General features: G+C 35.4%; 1 protein-coding gene across 2 annotated transcripts; it reads left to right on the forward strand.

The window, feature by feature from the left end:
* The first annotated feature begins 181 nt into the window (after positions 1 to 181).
* On the forward strand, positions 182 to 19,441 carry LOC306878378 (non-homologous end joining factor IFFO1-like). 2 transcript variants are annotated; one of them, XM_079430700.1, is made up of 9 exons: positions 182 to 1,527; positions 5,723 to 5,783; positions 6,436 to 6,531; positions 10,237 to 10,377; positions 11,990 to 12,177; positions 12,287 to 12,407; positions 14,567 to 14,656; positions 14,886 to 15,016; positions 16,375 to 19,441. In XM_079430700.1, exons 1-9 carry the CDS (start codon positions 569 to 571, stop codon positions 16,457 to 16,459), a joined length of 1,872 nt encoding a protein of 623 aa, XP_079286826.1. In that variant the 5' UTR covers positions 182 to 568; the 3' UTR covers positions 16,460 to 19,441. The 2 variants fall into 2 exon arrangements, with proteins under 2 accessions (XP_079286826.1, XP_079286825.1); XM_079430699.1 differs by lacking the exon at positions 16,375 to 19,441 and having other exon boundaries at positions 14,886 to 15,268.

The following is a 19,441-nucleotide window of genomic DNA, read 5'->3' on the forward strand; positions in this document are numbered from 1 at the left end:
CGTAAGTACCATTCTTGGACAAACACACAAGGGGGAAAGCACACGGAGAGCTGTTATTCTCCTTCGAACAGTGATAGAATATATGTAAAGATCATTTTCGCAAAGTCATCTACCAAATATTATTTTGCGCCACTGGAATATTCAAGTAAACAGACGCAAGCTGAGAGCTACTGCTGATATTACGGTAGTGTCCGCACTGAAACGCTGCAGAGAGACTCGAGAGCGCAAGTGTATTCAGGTTTGCAGCCAAGGCACAAGACATTCGTTTGGACCTATTTTAAATGTATTTAGCTCACGTTAGTTGTTATAATATTCGTTGCTTGTTTGAATAAGGGGTTTGCATGCTTTTATAGTTAATGCATATTATGCGCTTCTATCGGTTGCTGTAGTCTCCATCAGCGTCTTACTCAGCATTCACGCGCAAGCTGTAATACTCTTAGTCTTAACTCGTTACATAAGGCTTTAACGAGTTAAGTGTGGACATCGCCGTGTCTTTGGGTCGCCAAACACCACTGACCTTTGAAATCAAGCCGTTAATTATTTTGAAAGTCAGACATAGCTGGTGTTCATGCCCGATCTGCAGCGCTTCAGTTTTCCGCACCGTAGCATGAATTCTCCTCTCCATCAGCATCAGAATCCAGAAGGACCCGGTCATCCCGATTCTCCCTCCGGTTTACTCCCCGAGGCTGCTGTCCTCGGAGCTCCTGACCCATCCTCGTTTTTCCTCGGAGAACAACCCGGCCCACAAACCGCACTTGACCTTACAGCATCCTCATATCTGCACTTCAGCCCATCGCTCCACTGGTCCCAACCTCCTCCCCCTTCAGCCATGGCATTGAGAAACGACCTGGGATCCAATATAAGCGTCCTGAAGACCCTCAATCTGCGGTTCCGATGCTTTCTGGCTAAAGTGCATGAACTGGAGAGACGCAATAAGATATTGGAGTTACAGCTTCAGCAGGCTTTAGACAGCAAAAACGCGGGTGGATGCGTGGAGGACGGAAACACCAAAGAAATTGGTGTGCAGACTGGGTTTATTGGGCCTATTGCTGTGCGGCCTGGGTCTTTGTCCTTTCAAAACACCAATAACTCTGCGAAACGACCCACTACGTTGTTTATGCCTTCTCTTACGACTGTCCTCAAGCTTGAGCCCAATAAAGCTGACGATGAGAGCACAACTGACCCAAACACTAATAGGAACCCAACCATCACGGTTAGTCTCTCAACACCCACCTCTGAATCCGCCTCGGCCAACACCAACAACTCCAATAATGCTCTGCATGTGAGCAGCGTTGGCACCGGGACGTCTCCCAACCCTCCTCCTCGATTCCTGCCGGGCACTATCTGGTCCTACAGTCACATCCGTAAATTGGGATGCGGGTCAGAGACTCGGGTCACCAGTCCTGGCGTGTCTTGGGTCCACCCGGATGGCGTGGGTGTCCAGATAGACACCATCACCCCAGAGATCAGAGCACTTTACAACGTCCTAGCCAAAATCAAAAGGGAGCGGGATGAGTACAAGCGAAGGTGAATATGGAGAATATAGATGCTTTTTATGGCTAAATGTTTGTTAATGAGAAAGAGGTTTCTGTTTTGGGCCCTTATGACAGCTCTCTGCTGCAAAGCATCCTGCTTTTCAGGAGTGTTTAGAGAATCATGATGGATTTGAGACATGATTGTTACTAGTTCGAATGACCTCCCGAGATCTAGAAACTGATTTGTGTGTTTCTTGTTAATATATGATATAATTAGGGATGTTCAAATTCTAGTTGATACTGATAAGCTGATAATAGTTTGATGTTGTGGCTGAAAACTGATAATTGGACCATATTAATTTGGTATAAAAAAATAATAATAAAACACTAAAAACTAAAATATATATATATATATATTTAATAATAATAATAATAATAATAATGGCAGTAATGATAATAATAATACATTAATAATATTTATGTCTAGGTTACTAATAAGCACATTTGTCACAATAATCATGTGAACTCTTAAAATAAAAAAAAATAAAAAAACATAAAATATCAGATGTTCTTGTTTCCATTGAAACAGAAGCTGCTTTTTGAATCATTTTCAAATCATGCTGAAAAAAAACACACAAATATGTGAAGTTCGTGCAGCTTGAGTGCTGCTGTCATTAAATACCAGATACTCTTTTTTATTAAAATTCACAGAATTAGGAAATTGTCTTTGCTTGATCATTTAATTTGTAATAAAACTATGTATTAAATTAGAAAAATTCAAAACATTTTCACTATAGATGACTTTTAGAGAGACTTTGTGTGTATATATATATATATATATATATATTTATATATATATATATATATACATATATTCAAATCTCAATGCCAAAGCCTTATTCTGGATCTCCCTGGACTTTAAGACACCTGCACACTGGGTTATTTCAGTGTGTTCCAATGCGCTGTCTGCTCTTCTGCTGCTGAGGGTGCCTGACTCGCTCTGCCCTCTGATAACCTGTGCATCAGTCACGAACATCCCTGCTTTAATGCAGAGCAGACTGCAGTCACTGCCTCACATGAAGTGCTTACTTTTTAAACCTAAAAAAGGCTCGACCCTGCAGGTGTTCAAGACAACAACAAGTGGTCATGAGAGTGGAATCTGTTAAAAAAAGAGAATGAGTTGTGACTTGCAGCATTTGTGGGATAAAATAGAGCATAAATCATTTTCCTCATCTGCTGTTAGTCATGCGCAGTGACATGAAGTAGGGCCTATATATTTCATTCCTTATTTCTAACGGCTGCTTTAGTTATTTGAGTCAAACTGAGGTTATTGAATCGATGTTGCAAAATCTATGGGATAAAGGTGCTCTTAGTAAAACTGCGACGGTGATATGAGGAGGTTTTTAGGAAGGGTGGACTTATGTACAGTAATATATGCTGAAGTCTTTTATTAGTATCACCAAGCTAGAGTTGAACATGAGAAGCAAAAGCAAGGAAGATCTTATGTACAGTATGTAGAAGATAAGAATCAGCTGGAGGGGAAATAATGGCCGTGTTTCTCATAAATGGTGGTATTCAGTCAGTCTCACAGCTCTTTATGTTCAGACCTGCAGCAGCCGGAGCGCCTGCACATTCCACCTGCTGTCAGTTACGGATAGCAGCTTTATTTAGGGCTGAGCGGACTGTCAGTTCGCAAACTCATTACTGTCTGTTGACTCATCAGGACAGGTAAAAAAAACTGTTGAAAAGCAGAAAAGTCATTTGGGTTCTCTGACTTAAACCCTTCTGCTTCATAACAGATGTTATCATGCATCTCTCCGTCTGACTTCACCATTTGCTCTGGTTTCAGCTCTTCTCAGACTTATTTTCTCTTTTGTCTTTCTAATTTAGTAAGCGTTCTTTCGCTGTATTTTCCTCGAAAGGGTTTTTCTATCTATTTATGATATAGCAAAAAAAAAAAAAATTATATCTAATTTTTGCCTTTTTAAAGAACCATAATTTCAACCAAGCAGATTCAGAACATTTTGTATACTACTATAAAAATTTTGTTAAAAATAATCAAGACATGCTTTTCACTAAATTAACACAATATGTATTTATTGATTTTTATTTTATTTTATTTATTATGTTTTTAAAAGAAGTCTTTTAAGATCACCAAGGATGCATTTTATGATTAAAAATACAGTAAATAATTTTATTGGAATACTGTGGAATAGTATTACAATTTAATATCACTCTTGTCTATTTTAATATATTTTTAATGTAATTTATTTCTGTGATGGCAAAGCTGAATTTCTTAAATCTTTATTGTTACTTCTAAAAATCAATCCACTGCAATATGATTTGTTGCTTAAGAAACATTTCTTCTTATGTTTAGTGTTTAAAACTGTGCTGCTTATTTTACTTATTTTTTTTGTGATACATTTTTTTTCAGGATTCTATAAATATAAAGTACAATAGGAAAAGTAGTAATAGGAAGTTCAAAAGAACAGCATTTATTTCAAATAGAAATCCTATGTGACATTATAAATGTCGTTACTGTCTCCTTTGAGCAATTGTTCTGATCAGTTTTGCAGAATAAAAGTAAGCATTTTAAACTTTTGAACACCTTGAGGCCAACATTATGTAGACACTCCTTTCTAAAAACTGAATGCTTCATTGAAATTCAGCTTTGTTGCAACAGTTTTATAAAGAAACCTGTGCAGCAAAGTCCATAAAGAAATTGTTGACCAAGTCCGTTGTGACTTAGTATCCTAATTGAACACATTTGGGATGAATTGGAACTGCAAATCAGGTCCCTTCACTCAACATCAGTGCCTGACCTCCCTGATGCTCTTTTGTCTTCTTAAACATTTCATTTGAAAAGTGTGGCAAACAGCATTAATCCCCCCTTTGCTGCTAGAACAGCGTCCTCTCTTCAGAGACGGATTTACCCTAGATGTTGAAACAGGGATGCAGGGATTTGGAGAGCATCAGGGACAGCAGGCAGTGATGTTGAGTAATGGGGCCTGTGTTCTGAATCATCTGAAATCAATTCATATAGCAAAACATAGTCATGAACAGCTAAATTTGCAAATGTATGATTCCATGAAAAGTTTAATATGAAAAATGTTGCAGAGAATTTCCTGACTATTTTTGAGTGATGCAAACGAATTGTTGAATTACGAATCATTTACATGATCTGTTCAAACTGATTAACGAAAATTAATCGATTTTTTTTTAAATCAGAGAAAAAGTGTTTTTTATTGTGCTATTTTTTTTACAATATTACTGTTTTACTGTATTTTTGATCAAATAAATGCAGCCTTGAAAAGCATTAGAGGCTTCTTTCAAAAACATTTAAAAAATCATACTGACCCTAAACGTTTGAATGATAGTGATCACCAAAAATGATGTGCTCTTTCAGACACTTAATGATCAAATAAAAAGCACAATTGTATAATTTAGGCTGCTCCATTACAGCCAAGGTATCCTGCAGCAGTGATCTATGTTATATCTGCATTGCAGTACATACACAAGGACTCAGAGGAGCTGCAGAGAAGCAACCTCTCTCTCTCTCTCTCTCTTCCTCACTCTCGCTCTGTCTGTCTCTCATCTCCTCGCTCATGTTATCTGTCACTCCTCTCTGTAATTGTATGTTTGCACCTTGAATTGGCAATAATGCACGGCCTCAAACTGATCTTGCAGTCCAGTGAGGATGTTTAATAAATATAGAGGCTGCTGCAATGCTCTGAATGTTAAGTAGCTTTACATAAGAACAGGGCTTGTTTGGTTCCACCTCATTGCACTATACTACTGCACTGGACAATATTACTGTTGAACAGCCACACAGTAAATTACTGTAGGGCTGACTGGGCTGATGGATCAGTTAAAAGGACTGAATGGATGCAGTCATTGCACTTAAGTTGAGCTATAGCTACTCAGAGAAATAAAATCACTTGCACATGAAGATCACTGTTTTCTTCTGTAATAGGACCAATACGTGTTTTGCAGTTGCTTCTTCCTGCTTCACAAAATCTTTCAAACAACATTAAATTGTATTTCATTGATTGACTTTATATAGCATTAAAATATTAGACTAGTTTGCAAAAAAGTGAAACTGTAGGCTTTAAATATATATTGCGCGAGTCTCATTGACCACTTTTTTTTTTAAAGGTGTCGGTTAGTTAAATAAATGACATTTTAAAGTTCTTGTTGTTGGGACAAACTATGCTGTTGGTTCTGATGTTCTGGTTTTCTGCTCTCAGATGGGAAGACGAATACACCATGAGAATGGACATGGAACAGAGAATGAATGATCTTCAGGAGGTGAGGAACACTTTTCATGTGCACTTATAACAAGAGCTGTCTACAACACTTGACTTAATTTAATTTCTGTTTTAATGTTCTAGAATAATGTTAAAGACAGTCTTCAAATATTTGAAAATTTGAAAATTTGGGGTTGGTAAGATTTTTTTCTTTTTGAAAGAAGTCTCTTATGCTCACCAAGACTGCATATATTCGATCAAAATACATTAAAACAGTAATATTCAGAGTCGCATGATCCTTCAGAAATCATTATAACATGCAAATTTGGTGAGAGAAATCTTTCATATGTTTTAATTTCACTTGATTTAATTGCTGGATTTCTTGCTGAATAAAAGTATAAATTTCTTTAATAAAATCTTACCGACCTCAATATTTTGATCAGTAGTGTATATCACTGAGCCTGTGTAAACAGATCAAAGAAATGAGTTTGGCTATTTTGGTTGAAGCTTTAGTTCATATAAAGAAACTCTCTGAAACTGTTCGGCTCTCGAGTGATTCATTTTAGCTCAAGACTTTTTGAATGTTTTACCTTTGGGATCAAATGTCACTGTACTTTATATGAGTAACAATTCGATGATTTTGTCCATGTCCATGTGTTTGTATAGAAATATATTTTTTTATTAATGCTAATTATGGCTATGCATTTGTGTAGGACCTACAGGAGAGCGAGGTGTGTCAGGATGAGCTGGCCCTCAAGGTGCAACAGCTGAAAGCTGAACTTGTGCTCTTTAAAGGACTCATGAGTAATGTGAGTATGAGAAGCAAAACACACTCCCAGTACACTCAAACACAGCCTGGGCTACAGCATACAGGACAAGATATTATCATCCAAAATTGAAATGATATCAGTTACTCAGCCTCATATCATCCTGAACTTCATGTCATGCTCCCTTGTAAAAAAAGAAGTGCCTTTAATTTTATTGAATGTGCACTTGTAGGGTACTTCAGATCTTAAAACTATATTTATCTAATATAAATAACCAATATAAAACACATAGTTTTTCTCAATTGCTTTGGCAAATTTTTCGTCTTTCATTCTCTAAACTGTGAGTGCAAATGTCACAACTGTTTGCTGGAACTTCAGAACTTTATTGCATGTCTGCAAAATGTAGTTACTCACCCAAAACATTTAATTCATGCTTCAAAACCTAGTTATCGTGTCAGTAATTTGGCCAAGGCCACCACAAAGTATTTTTTGTCATTGTGTGAGCCACACTGGTCAAAATGTTTAGTTGTTTTTTCACCATGACAGTCAACCATGCAAATTAAGGTTTTATAAAAAATATTTGTTGAGAAGAGTCAATAGTACATAGAAAAAAAAGTATATGAACATTTGTATTTATACAGTACATTTATTTTTGTACGAATGCATTACATGTAAAGTAGTGTGAAGTGTAACAGTGCACTCTGTTAATATTACCTGATGTAAACTATGGCAACAGTTTGGATGACAGTTACTGTACTGAAATGCAGAAGGCTGCACTTCTTATGTATGCCATATTTCCTTTCAAAAGTACAAATTTGCACATGGTCTCCCAATTTTTAGCTGCACCCTTCAGCCATTGTAAGGCCATGATTGACAACATTATTTCATCTGATATGCACCTCTGTCCTTGGCCTCTTCTTCCTCTTCCTATGTTTTGCCTCTGTACACTTCCATGCATCCTTACTCCTCTTCTTCCTCTCGGCTGTTGTCCCTGATTGTTTTCTGGATGTTCATCTATCGTCAGAATTTGTAACTTTTGTGTTGTCCTCTGTCTTATATGCTTTCCAATTGAAGGGTCATGAAATGCACCTTTGAGCTATTTCAGAGAATTGTTTTATAACTGGTTGGTTTATATTCTCTTCATTAGTGAGAGTCAAGATTCACCTGCACAATTCATGGCAAATTTACAAAAAGTCTAATAGAGATGTGTAGAAAATATGCTTGATAGTTTATGACAACTAGATTAACCATTTTGCATTTAATGACTTATACGATGAACTAATGACTAGATGTTTTGAGGGGTAAGACTATTGCACAGAGAACTATATAACACATTTTGAGCAACATGACAATAGCAACTGATAATGTAGGAAACAGCAGACAAATGTATATAATCAGTTGCATGAATGTACCAAAGCAATCGCAACTTGTTCAAAAGAATGAGAAACTGCTTTTATGATGTGCACAAGTGACTAGATGATGCGGAGGTTGAACAAGTAGTTTTGAAAATGTCATTGCTGTTCTGAAAAAACACTGTAAAAGATTTCTTTAAAGTACATTTTACAATTTTTATGTTTTAACAAAATTGTGTCATGCTGTAAAGAATTACAAGAAAAAACAAAAGAAGATATCTTAAAAATGTTGGTAACCAAAATGTTGACGTATCATCGACTTCCGTAGTGTTTGTTTCCATACTAGAAGACAGGAAGACAGTGGCTACCGTCAACCATCATTTTTGGGTGAACTATCCCTGGAATATGTTTGAAATTAACTACTTTTCAGCTTCCTTATCACAATTGTGTAATTGCAAATATATTAAAACACAAGTCTTTATATAAACGTATAAATATATTTAAACACAAGTTTTTATTTTTTTATAAAATGTAAATACATGTTCCAGTCACATTTTCTTGGTTAAATAAACATTACTTACACTGTCAGAAAAAAATAAAATTCTATTTGATATATTTACACTAGCAATGTAATCAATATTCTGTTTATTAAAGCCAAGTATGAATCTCATCAAGTTAGAGTTTTTAAGCATTATACATTTACAATATTTGCAGTAACAATATTTAAACAATATATTTTATTTGTGAAGTTATGTTCAGCTATTCTTTTTAATAGTTAACTATTAACTAATTTTGAATCATTCAGTCATCAAAGCTTGGTAAATATTGGTCACAGACGCTGAGATTTACTACCAAACTGATTACTCACTAAAAACTCCCACAGATCATGTTTTCAGGCCATTTCAAGTCTTATTTTGACATAACAAAGTGGTTATTATCTAAGTGTTTGACTTGTTTACTCTTACACAAGAGGCGGGATTTATCACATGAAACAATCAGCCAAACATAACCAGTCATATCCAATCATATCGCGAGGCATTTCCTCCTCTCACGTTACTTTCCCCCATTCTCAAATACCCTTAGCAAACTCATTCCCCTGTTTGTTGTTCTGTTAAAACTCAATGAGCTCAGGGGAGGCAAGACAGATGCCGACCTCCGCTGTAACTTTACTTGTTGGTGTCGCTTTTGCACAGAGTTTTTTTAGAAAAATGAGTGATTTATACACTTTTTAATGTTTTATTTTGTAATATTTATGTTGTTTTATTTTTGTACTACAAATTTTTTCTCATTCAGTATTTTGAGGAGGCACTGCCTCCTTTGCCTCCTCGGAGGAAACGTCCCTTATGTACATGTCCATTCAGTACATTTGGTAGTACTCATTAACTATATTTTAAAGGCAATATAAATAATTATGAAATTACATATAAAGATGCACTTAAGTCCTACTTAAGTGGGTCAAAAAGCACTCAAAAAGCTAATTGCTTTTAATATAAATGTAATCTATAATACATTTTCATGTTTTCTGAAACATTAAATTCAGTTCATACTTTAGAAGCATTTGTTTAAAGTATATTGTTTCTGTAATATGTACTCTTTTTAAATGTATGCTTAAGTGCACTTCTGTTTGTGCACGAGGGCTGTTGTGCTTTTCCATGCAATGCACGTAAATTTGTACTAGGTAAAAGGTGTCAAGATCACATTGGTTGACCAGCAATAAAAGCAGCTCTTACCAGCACAAACCAGCATGAAGGAATTCATGATGGTCTAAAATTGTTTTTCATGGCAGCCAGTTGATTTCATTGCATTGCTCATGTAGAGTTTAAATCAACATATCACACACACTCAGGGGTTTGTTTTCGACAAGCTCATGAACAATATGTGCTTTCATAGCAGCTACACTCATAGCACTCGCATTTTTCGAGAGCAGACACAGTCATCACATTTTCTGGAGAAATGAATGTGCTTTGCGCTTTTGTTCACATAAATGCTTACACACAAACACATGTGCCAAGTACATGTAGAATTTCCCACCTCATATACTTTCCGCAATTAGCACTTTATTTAAATCTTTGAATGTGTTTCATGGAATTTATAATCTGAAAATGAGACATTACCCTCCATTGTATCAAATACTTTTCCCAGAAATGATTTATCACAGAGTTCAAAGAGTTAAAAATAGCTTGTTTTGTGAATGAGTTTAATACACATGCTGTTCGCTGCAAATCCAAGGAGACTTTACCTCATTGTGTGCCACAATAGACTGCGGTTTCAGTTTCATATCGTCTGAATCTCCAGTGCCTTGATTGCTAAACAGAATACTCAGAAATTAGTTATTAGTTATCTAATTACTCTTCAAATGACACACATAAACCCACACAAATCTGCTCATGTACAGAACCTGTCGGAGCTGGACAGTAAGATCCAGGAGAAGGCCATGAAAGTGGACATGGACATCTGCAGACGCATTGACATCACAGCTCGCCTGTGTGATGTCGCCCAACAAAGAAACTGTGAAGATCCAATCAAGATCTTTAAGGTATTCAGAAACTCACACTTCTGCACCTCCTCTTTTTTCTCTGTTTTTCGATTGTTATTGTTATACTTCATGTTTAATCTCAATAGCTGATCTTTGTCTGAACACTTACTTTTTTTGGTGTTTTCTAATAAAAAAAAAATATATATATTAAAATCCTTACAAGAAGATAAAATTACTTAAGGAGCAAAAATTCATTATATATGAAAAATGCGAGGCTTTGAGAATGAAAAATTATTATTAAATTCGGAAACCACTACGAATTATACAACATTAAGTCCCCAACTTTTTGTAAATGGTCTCTTCTTTTCTGATAAACATTTTAATAACAATTTCATATGAAACACCTTTAATTTTAGTTCCAATCCTCCATGCAAATCGAATTGGCTTAAATCTCACTATATATGGCACACCGCCTGGACATTACCTTATAACAAAATGAAATAATTAACAAAATTATTCTTTTTTTTTTAATTGCCCACTGATATATATAAAAAAAGGACATAGCAATTTTATTATTTATTAATTTTTTCTCGAAGTACTAAATTTAGAACCTTTAACATTTTACTTTATTTTCAAAATCCACATTTTTCTGAAAAACAAAATTACATTATTATAATATTTATTAATTTATTTGGTAAGACAATAATAGAAAAGAATAACTCAAAACCATCATATATTACCTTTTGTAATACTGATCTCACAATATGCTTTAAAATAAAAACTTATAAAAACAATAAAAGCTCAAGATTTTTAAAATAATAAAAATATTTTCAAAATGATGTAACTGCCCAAATTATTTTCCTTTGTTTTTTTATTTTTATATATTTTTATTTATATATTTACATATATGTACATCTTATATTTCTTCTTATTCTTTATTTCACATATTCTGAACTGTACAACAATGCATTGTATTCTTATATTCCCCTTCTGTATTTGAAAAAAACAACAACAACTTAAGAATATTTATTATAAGAATATTTCTTGAATTAAGTTAATTTTTCTCCCCCCATTTTCTTAGCAAATAGTTTTCTTCTTGTTTTCAGCTCTGTATATATAGTGGAATATATTAGTATGCCGAGAAAGTATGTATTTTATCACCCAACTCTAATCTGATAAATATCTAAGACATGAAAATATTAAGATACTGTAAACAGTGTCATTATGGTGTTCTATGAAGCTTCTTTGAAACAATGCATGCTGTGTAAATATAACAAAATTTAAGGAGGTTTATGCTTAATACAAGAGCAATTTAATGCCTGATGCTTCTCAAGTAAATGTATAGTTTTCAGTTTCAATCTTATTACTGGAAAACAAACCAAAATGATCTTCTGCAGTGAATGTTATCTATGGTGTAATCTTGCACCCTTGTAATTCATACGACACCCCAGCCCCCCCTTTATGTCACTGACTCAGCTGCTGTGAGTTTCTGTTGACACCTGCTATAATGTCTGAGGCACAGAGAACTGATGTCTATTGCATTATGGGTAGAAGAGGGGAGCAATCCAACCTATAAATCATTTTAATTTCAGTTTGTTTCAGTACTACGCTGGGTCAAAAATGTTAAGGCTATGAAATGGCCTAACCCTCTCTCTTTTTCTTGTCATCTCAGGTCCCCAGCCCTCAGAACGCCATCACCTCTCGTGCCCGTAAACAAGCCTCACAACCTGCCAATGGCAGCGAGACAGATGAGCCAGTCAGCACGTCTGAGAGTGATGGAGGTGGTGCGCGAGATGATGAAGTGTGCACCCCTTCAACCCTCCAGATCAATGAAGAGATGCAGAGAATGTTGACCCAACTGTGAGCCATTGAAAATGCCTTGCGATGTTTGCTCAGAGCTGTGGTTCCTAACTGTTCTTTTTACAGTCTGTTTAGAACTAATGTAATTACTTAACCGTGTCTTTGCCAGGCGTGAATGTGAGTTTGAGGATGACTGTGACTCTCTGGCTTGGGAAGAGACAGAGGAAACGCTCCTTCTCTGGGAGGATTTCCCAGGATGCACTTTAACAGCAGACACCAGTCAGGGGGAGGTTAGTGCACTGTATTCTGAATTCATTCTGGTTTATATGTGGTTGAAATTTGTGGTTCCCCGGGCGCCGCAGCATAAATGGCTGCCCACTGCTCCGGGTGTGTGTTCACTGCTGTGTGTGTAAACTTAGATGGGTTAAATGCAGAGCACAAATTCCGAGTATGGGAAGTATATCACCATACTTGGCCACACACCACTTCCCTTTCCCTAAATACTGGGTCACACTTTATTTCGATAGTCCACGTTAGACATTCTACTAACAGTAAGTAACTTTGCAACTACATGTCAGCTAGCAGTCATTAGAGTATTAGAAGACTGTCTGCTTAATATCTTCTAACACTTTATTTTGATGGGTCCACAACATACAACATACTGACTATGAGATACTTTGCAAGTTTATGTCAAATTATTCAACTAACCCTAAACCTACCCTAACAGTCTACTCTGAGAGCTAGTAGATATGTAGTTGCAAATGAATGAGAATTAGTTGACATGTAGTTGACATGTTGTTTCAAAGTTACTTATAGTTAGTAGAATATCTAAAGTGGACTATCGAAATAAAGTGTGACCAAATACTGTTCTTACTGTTATTTCTTACTACTTCCTTATTTAGTAAATGTTTATGTGCACATTAAAATGTCCCCATGATTAAAAGCCCTTTTAGAATTCAAGTGTCCATATCATACTGTATCATTTATTTTTCAAACTTTTTGCCCAACTTAAAATGTTAGGCACTAAAATGAGACATTTTTTTAAATGAACATTTTCCAGTGCTAAAATTAAACAGGATGTTGTTTCTACAGTAACTTTAATACGTTTATGCAAATGACCTCTGTTATGATTGGCTAATCTCTTTGAATGTGCAAAAAATGCTAGTGAGACCAAAATAATTGGCACTGGCCCATTTTTCAAAAACAGCCTTCTGTGCAAAGACTTCATGACAAAAAAAAAGAAGAAAAAAATCGATTGAATTGAATTCTTGTATTTCGAAATAGCAAAAAATTAGTTTTTTAAAATTAAATTAGATTTTACCTCCATAATAAAAATGAAACAAAACTGTTAGAAAATGTGCAATTAAATTAAAGACGGTACAATAAAATAAATGATATTTCATGTTTAAAAAATGTGCAGTCAAAATCATGGAAGAGGCATAATTTACAGAAAGGATCTTCAACACGTTTGATTATATTCCAAGAATCTTTTTGGTGCACCTATTAAATATTCTTGAATTTTGTTGATGTTTACTTTTTAGTATTCATTAATACTAAAAAGTAATTAATTAATTAATTGTAATTAATGTAAATTTATTCATTCATAGTTTATTCAGGAGGATTGGAACCAACATTAAAGGTGTTTCTTATGAAATTGTTATTAAAATGTTTATCAGAAAAGAAGAGACTATTTACAAAAAGTTGGGGACTTTGTAATGTTGTATAATTTGCAGTGGTTTCTGAATTTAATAGTAATTTTGCATTCTCAAAGCCTCGCATCTTTCATATATAATGAAATTTTGCTCCTTATGTAATTTTATCTTCTTACAAGCATTTTTTTCAGTACGAGTAACATAAACATCTTTATATCAAGATAAATTGAGAAGCAAAATGAGACTTTTGACAGAAATCGAACCCAATTTTATGAGGTTTCTAAAACACATTTTTCAACTTTTTTGAGTTCTTGATGTTTTTGGGGAACTGCTGAGTATTGCTTCATCGTTGGCAGCTCTGACAGGAGCCAGGCAGTGGCAAAAACTCAGATTTACATGTTTGCTCAGAGTGTCGAAAGGAGAATAGGATTCTGGTCATCCAGTCATGGGGTTTACTCATAGGACACATGCAAACACACACACACACACACACACACACACACAAACAAACAAACACTGCTCATATTTAGGTCATTGTACTCAGTCCAGTTTGCTGGGGGGGCAGTTCGATACTAAACATTACTGACATTAGTTAATGCGATGTTGGCTGGAAGTGTGTTGCGGTTCATGGAAAGCTCAAAGGATTCAAAGTGTATAGAGTTTTCCATCAGCGGGGTCATTAATCTAGTATTTTATTTTCCATCTGGTAAAATCTGATCTGCTGGTGAGTGCTTATGCTTCAGCATGAGATAATGTGTCTGTGGGCTTTGTCTCTTTCTATCTATCTGTCTGAGCAGGAGGAGTGCTTGGAAAAGGTGATTAAGGACACTGAATGTCTTTTTAAGTCCAGGGAGAAGGAATATCAGGAGACTATAGACCAGATAGAGGTGAGAAGTTTACATTAGCCAGCATTTACTTTACATTCATGCTTTATTCATTCTGTTTATTCTGATTGACATCCTTCATACAGTCATAAATCATATATTTTATTTTACACTTTTCTTGTAATTTATTCTGGATGATAAAAGCGTAGTGAATGCAAGTGAATAAATGTGCATAGAAATGTAAGTATAGCAGCCCATCAGCCCAATTTTTATGCAGTGTGTCTCTCTGTAGTTGGAATTGGCCACAGCAAAGTCAGACATGAACCGTCATCTTCATGAGTACATGGAGATGTGCAGTATGAAGAGGGGACTGGACGTGCAGATGGAAACCTGCAGGAGACTCATCACTCAGAGTGGAAACGAGTATACAAACATATATTGGCTTTTGACACTTAAAACTCTTAGCTTGGTTGTTCTTAACCCTGGGTTATCTTGCTCATACCGTATCCTGGTTTTGAGATTTCACACTGTACCTTTGTAAACCATGGATTTACATTTTTATTTGCATATTTATGAAGTCAGCAATATTGAACTGTTTGCTTGACTTACCAACATTCGGCATAATATCTTGTTCCACAGAAGAAAGAAATAAATAGAGACAGAAATTTTGTTTTTGGGTGAACTGTCCCTTTAAGTATTGTGAAATGTACAGCAAAAATCACTCAAGTTAAAACATTTTTCATTACTATTCATCTACTATTTTCATCATATTCATCACAACTATAACGATTTAATATTTTTTTTCCCTAGCTGATAAAAAATAAAAACATTGACAGCCAATCAGAATCCACCCTGCTTTAAAGACATTGAACATTTAAAGTGGCAAATGACATAACTGCAGCGTACTTATAATAAACACAATGTTATTATCCATAGGTGTGGATGCTATAGGGGTGTGACGGTACGCAAACATGATGGTTTGCAGCAGGGGAAAAAAACTAAACATAAAAACTGTGGTTTACTGAAGAAATTGTTCTTTCTTTAAATAAATTCAATTGTAATTACATTTTTCTTTGGGATAAAAACCTACCTCAGCTTATGCTCTAATAGGGAGCCCTTTTAAATTCTATAAGGTTACAATTAACAACAGAGCCCAAACTTAAATTTAATTACTATTTATCAATAAATATATAATAATCAACACTCGACTTAATGTATGCAAACATGTAAATTGTATATAATGCAGTTTTTAAATCAACTTGATTGTTGTTTAAATACATTCATTTACACAGTGGCTGTCGTAACTTGTTTCATAACAGATTTATTTAAATATACATGAATTATAAGACATCACTAACAGGAAAAGTGAAATGATGAGTATACAGTCTAATATTTTGTGAAATGCTCTTCACTAGACTTCATTTCTCTAGCGAACTAACGAGCTGTAGACACTGACGACTTGCCTGAGGTAAATGAAACCATTACACCCATAATGCTAATATAGTTATTAAATAACTGTAATTGTTTTATTCTAGCCCTGTATTGTTTCACACTTCATACTTCTGGCACCCTATTTGGTCTCTGCCCCACAGAAACTGAGCAGAATTTCATAACCTAGGGAATTATTATTATTATTATTTTTTATAAAAGTGTGAAATGTTGCTTTAGCCACGGTTTAAAAAGACAATAACTATACTATTTCCAGGAAAAGTATCCTCCCAGAGAAGTACAGGAAAAGCATATTTTGTTGATTTTTCTCTGTCTCTTTTCTCAACACACAGTAAATCCACTTCTTCTATACCTGGAGGTGGTACAGATGCAGACGGAGAAACTGAGAGGGATAAAACCGAGGAAGGAGGAAGATAATGATGCCATCAGATCTGAAGAAGGTGTTTGCGTGAAGAAGAAAAAGCGCCCCTCATCTCTTCATGGCACCCTTCATCAGCCCTTTTCATGTTTTCGCAGTCACTGCCTCTAGTGGTGGTAAATGGGATTACATTGTGTGTGCTCAGTGCCCAAAAGTGAACATATACTGTGACATTTTCCCCCTGTGGTTGTGCAGAGCAGCTTTACCGTTTTCACACCTTCATAATCTTAAAAGATGAGAGTCCTGACAACATTGTTTGCGTTTATCTGCTTTCATTGAGCCCGTCCACCGGCGGGTATCGATCATGTTTTCCGATCCGATGCCCAAATGGCTGAGTCATCATATTTTCAGCACTAAATGCAATCACTTTTGTTTTCATTTGTCTGGTAGAGAATCACTGACAGTGTTTTCGCAAAGTTTCCATTTCCTAGAGACTCCGAGGGGACATTTGCTCTCTTGTTGTTGCCGCATGTACCGTTACAGGCCGCTGTAAGCCGTGGCTCAGTAGGTGTGTTGTGCTTCCTGTCTGAGCTGTTGTAAATACTGGGCTCTTAATGCTAATGAAGGGTGGAGGTAACTGTAGCTTGCACGTCCCCCATCTTTGTGCTTAAATTCACAGGAAATACATGACATTTCATGCTAACGGTATTGTGCTGATGGCAGGCTGCTTCGGAGTCTCGGTTGTATGTGCTCTTAGAATAATGAACACTTTGACTTCCTCTCTTGCGGGTGGAAAAAATGAGTGATGAGTGAGGTCAGATGAGTGAGATTTGAGGATGTTATGGCTCGGAGTGATGTCAGAGCATTACGCATGTCAACTTCTGTTATTTCCTTTTTACTTTTCTCCTCATATTTCGTCTTTGAGATGAGCGATATTGAGTCTTTTTCTCATTTCAGATAACTGAATTTCATAAAAATGCTGTATATGTAACGCTGCTGTAGATGTGAGACCTGCTTCAGTCCATAAAATATCTAGGATTTCAAAGGTCTTTCTATTTTGGATCGAAAAATCACCTTTGGCATTTTTCTGTTTCGGAGACCTTGCTGGTGCCTCTGATGGCTGAGATTGATGCAAAAATCAGTTTGTTTGTCTGACCAGTTGTTTTCATTGGGATCAGTCTTGTAGTCCAGTATTTTAGAGCAAATTATTTTCATGATAGTGGTCTCCTTGATCCTTGGGAATTTGTAAGAGTATCCTATCTTGTTACAATAGATAGGTCTACCAGTGGACTTTTAGAAAGTGAGATCCTGACAGGCTAAACTCACCAATGAATGATATTACTAAAGACTCCATGAAATGTTTGACAAACTTTGGAGCTTACAAACAGCTGGATCTTATGGAAATCCTTTTCTGCCTCAGAGTTGATAAAAGATTGCATAACTGCAACCCTATATTTTACATTTGCAGCTTTATGTCTCACAATTGCAACTTTCTTTTTTTCATAATTGTGTATTTTATCTCACAACTGTGAGTTCGTATCTCATTAAGACATATTTCTTTTAACTTCGACATATCTCACAGTGACTTTGTTTCTTGTAATTGCAACTTTCTGTCTCACAATTGCAACTCCATTTCTAATTTTTTTCTAGTGACTTTATATCTAATAATTTGACATTTTGACTTAATATTTCAAAGTTGTGGCTTTGTTTTTCATAATTGCGATTTCATGTCTCATAATTGCAACTTTGTTTATTGTAATTGTGAAATTCTTTGTTTTTACTCTGAGGTGGAAAGGGGGACTGGTTTTTGTATGCATCCTGCAAATTAAGATTTGTTGAACTATTGAGTGTGAGATCTTGATGGGTTTGATCTATTGGAAAAATCCCATGAAATAGTTTGATGGACAAATTTTCTTTTGTACCCACCTAAAAGAGTGAGATCCTAATGGGTTAGATTCACAGCAGAATGATCTTTCAGTCATTTTCTTGAGGAATATATCATGCAAATGAATGTAATCTGATTCTACTCTAAATTTCTCAAGAACCTCACATGATTTGTAATAATCAGCTCTTTTTTTGGCAGAGCACTTTCTAATTCTAATCAAACGCCCACAGGGACTAATACAGTAGTCCCCAGAAAACTGACAAACTGACTTCTGGTTGGCTTTGTTGTTCATTCATATCTGTAGTCAAATAGGTAGTCTGCGTGTAATTAAACCACAGCTTGAATTCAAGAATAGAGACTAAAACTCTTTGAAAGAGACTTTTCGAGTGCCAAATGTGCAATAAAACATTCAGGAAAGATTCTTTCACTTCACACAGTGAAAATGAAAACTTCGTGCTTTTGAAAACATGGTGCTGTACACCCAGCATGTAAATGTCCGCAGTAGAAAAACAAAGAGTGAAAGCTTTAATAAACATATTACAGTACATATCACTTTCTATGATAAGCCAGAATAGAATTTAATCTTTTAAACAGTATGTTATGTACCATCCTCAGGTTGTTTTTCTTTGTATCTTGTTCTATTTTTTGCATACTGACTGATGTGTGAACAACGCTGTGTGTCTGCCTTAGGTTTTTCCCTCTGACCACTGTGAAGTTCTGTAGGGGTTTTGCAGATTCACTGTAATTTTATTTCTATCAACAAGTCGATTATTTCATTTAAAAACAATGTTCTATGGGTACCAATTAAACAATGTGTAAAAATCTTTGTTTGATTGAAAAAAAGAAAGAAAACAAAACCGGCCCAGAAAAATTAAAGGATGAGCTTGATAATGAATTAAAATGTTACAATTTGATTTTGAGGAAAAGGCTTTGTTTATCTGTGAACTAAATGAGGAGTTCAGATGCAAAAGCCTCCAAATGCCGTCTGAAATTTTGATCATATTTATGTTCAGTTATTTCACTTTAATTGCATAGAAAAGGACCTATACTTTGCCATTAGAGTAAAATGACTGAACCTAAACATAGCAGCCTGATAAAAATGCTAATTTTAGATGAAAATTTCAGATGGCACTTAGAGGCTTTTGCATCTGAACTC

This window comes from Barbus barbus (genome assembly GCF_936440315.1).
Source record: "Barbus barbus genome assembly, chromosome: 12".
NCBI classification, from domain to species: Eukaryota; Metazoa; Chordata; class Actinopteri; order Cypriniformes; family Cyprinidae; genus Barbus; species Barbus barbus.

Coding starts and splice junctions, on each gene's coding strand:
- LOC306878378 (XM_079430699.1), top strand. CDS start 569: ATGCCCGATCTGCAGCGCTTCAGTTTTCCGCACCGTAGCATGAATTCT. Junction 6,532..10,236: donor TTAAAGGACTCATGAGTAAT/GTGAGTATGAGA, acceptor GCTCATGTACAG/AACCTGTCGGAGCTGGACAG. Junction 12,408..14,566: donor CAGACACCAGTCAGGGGGAG/GTTAGTGCACTG, acceptor CTGTCTGAGCAG/GAGGAGTGCTTGGAAAAGGT.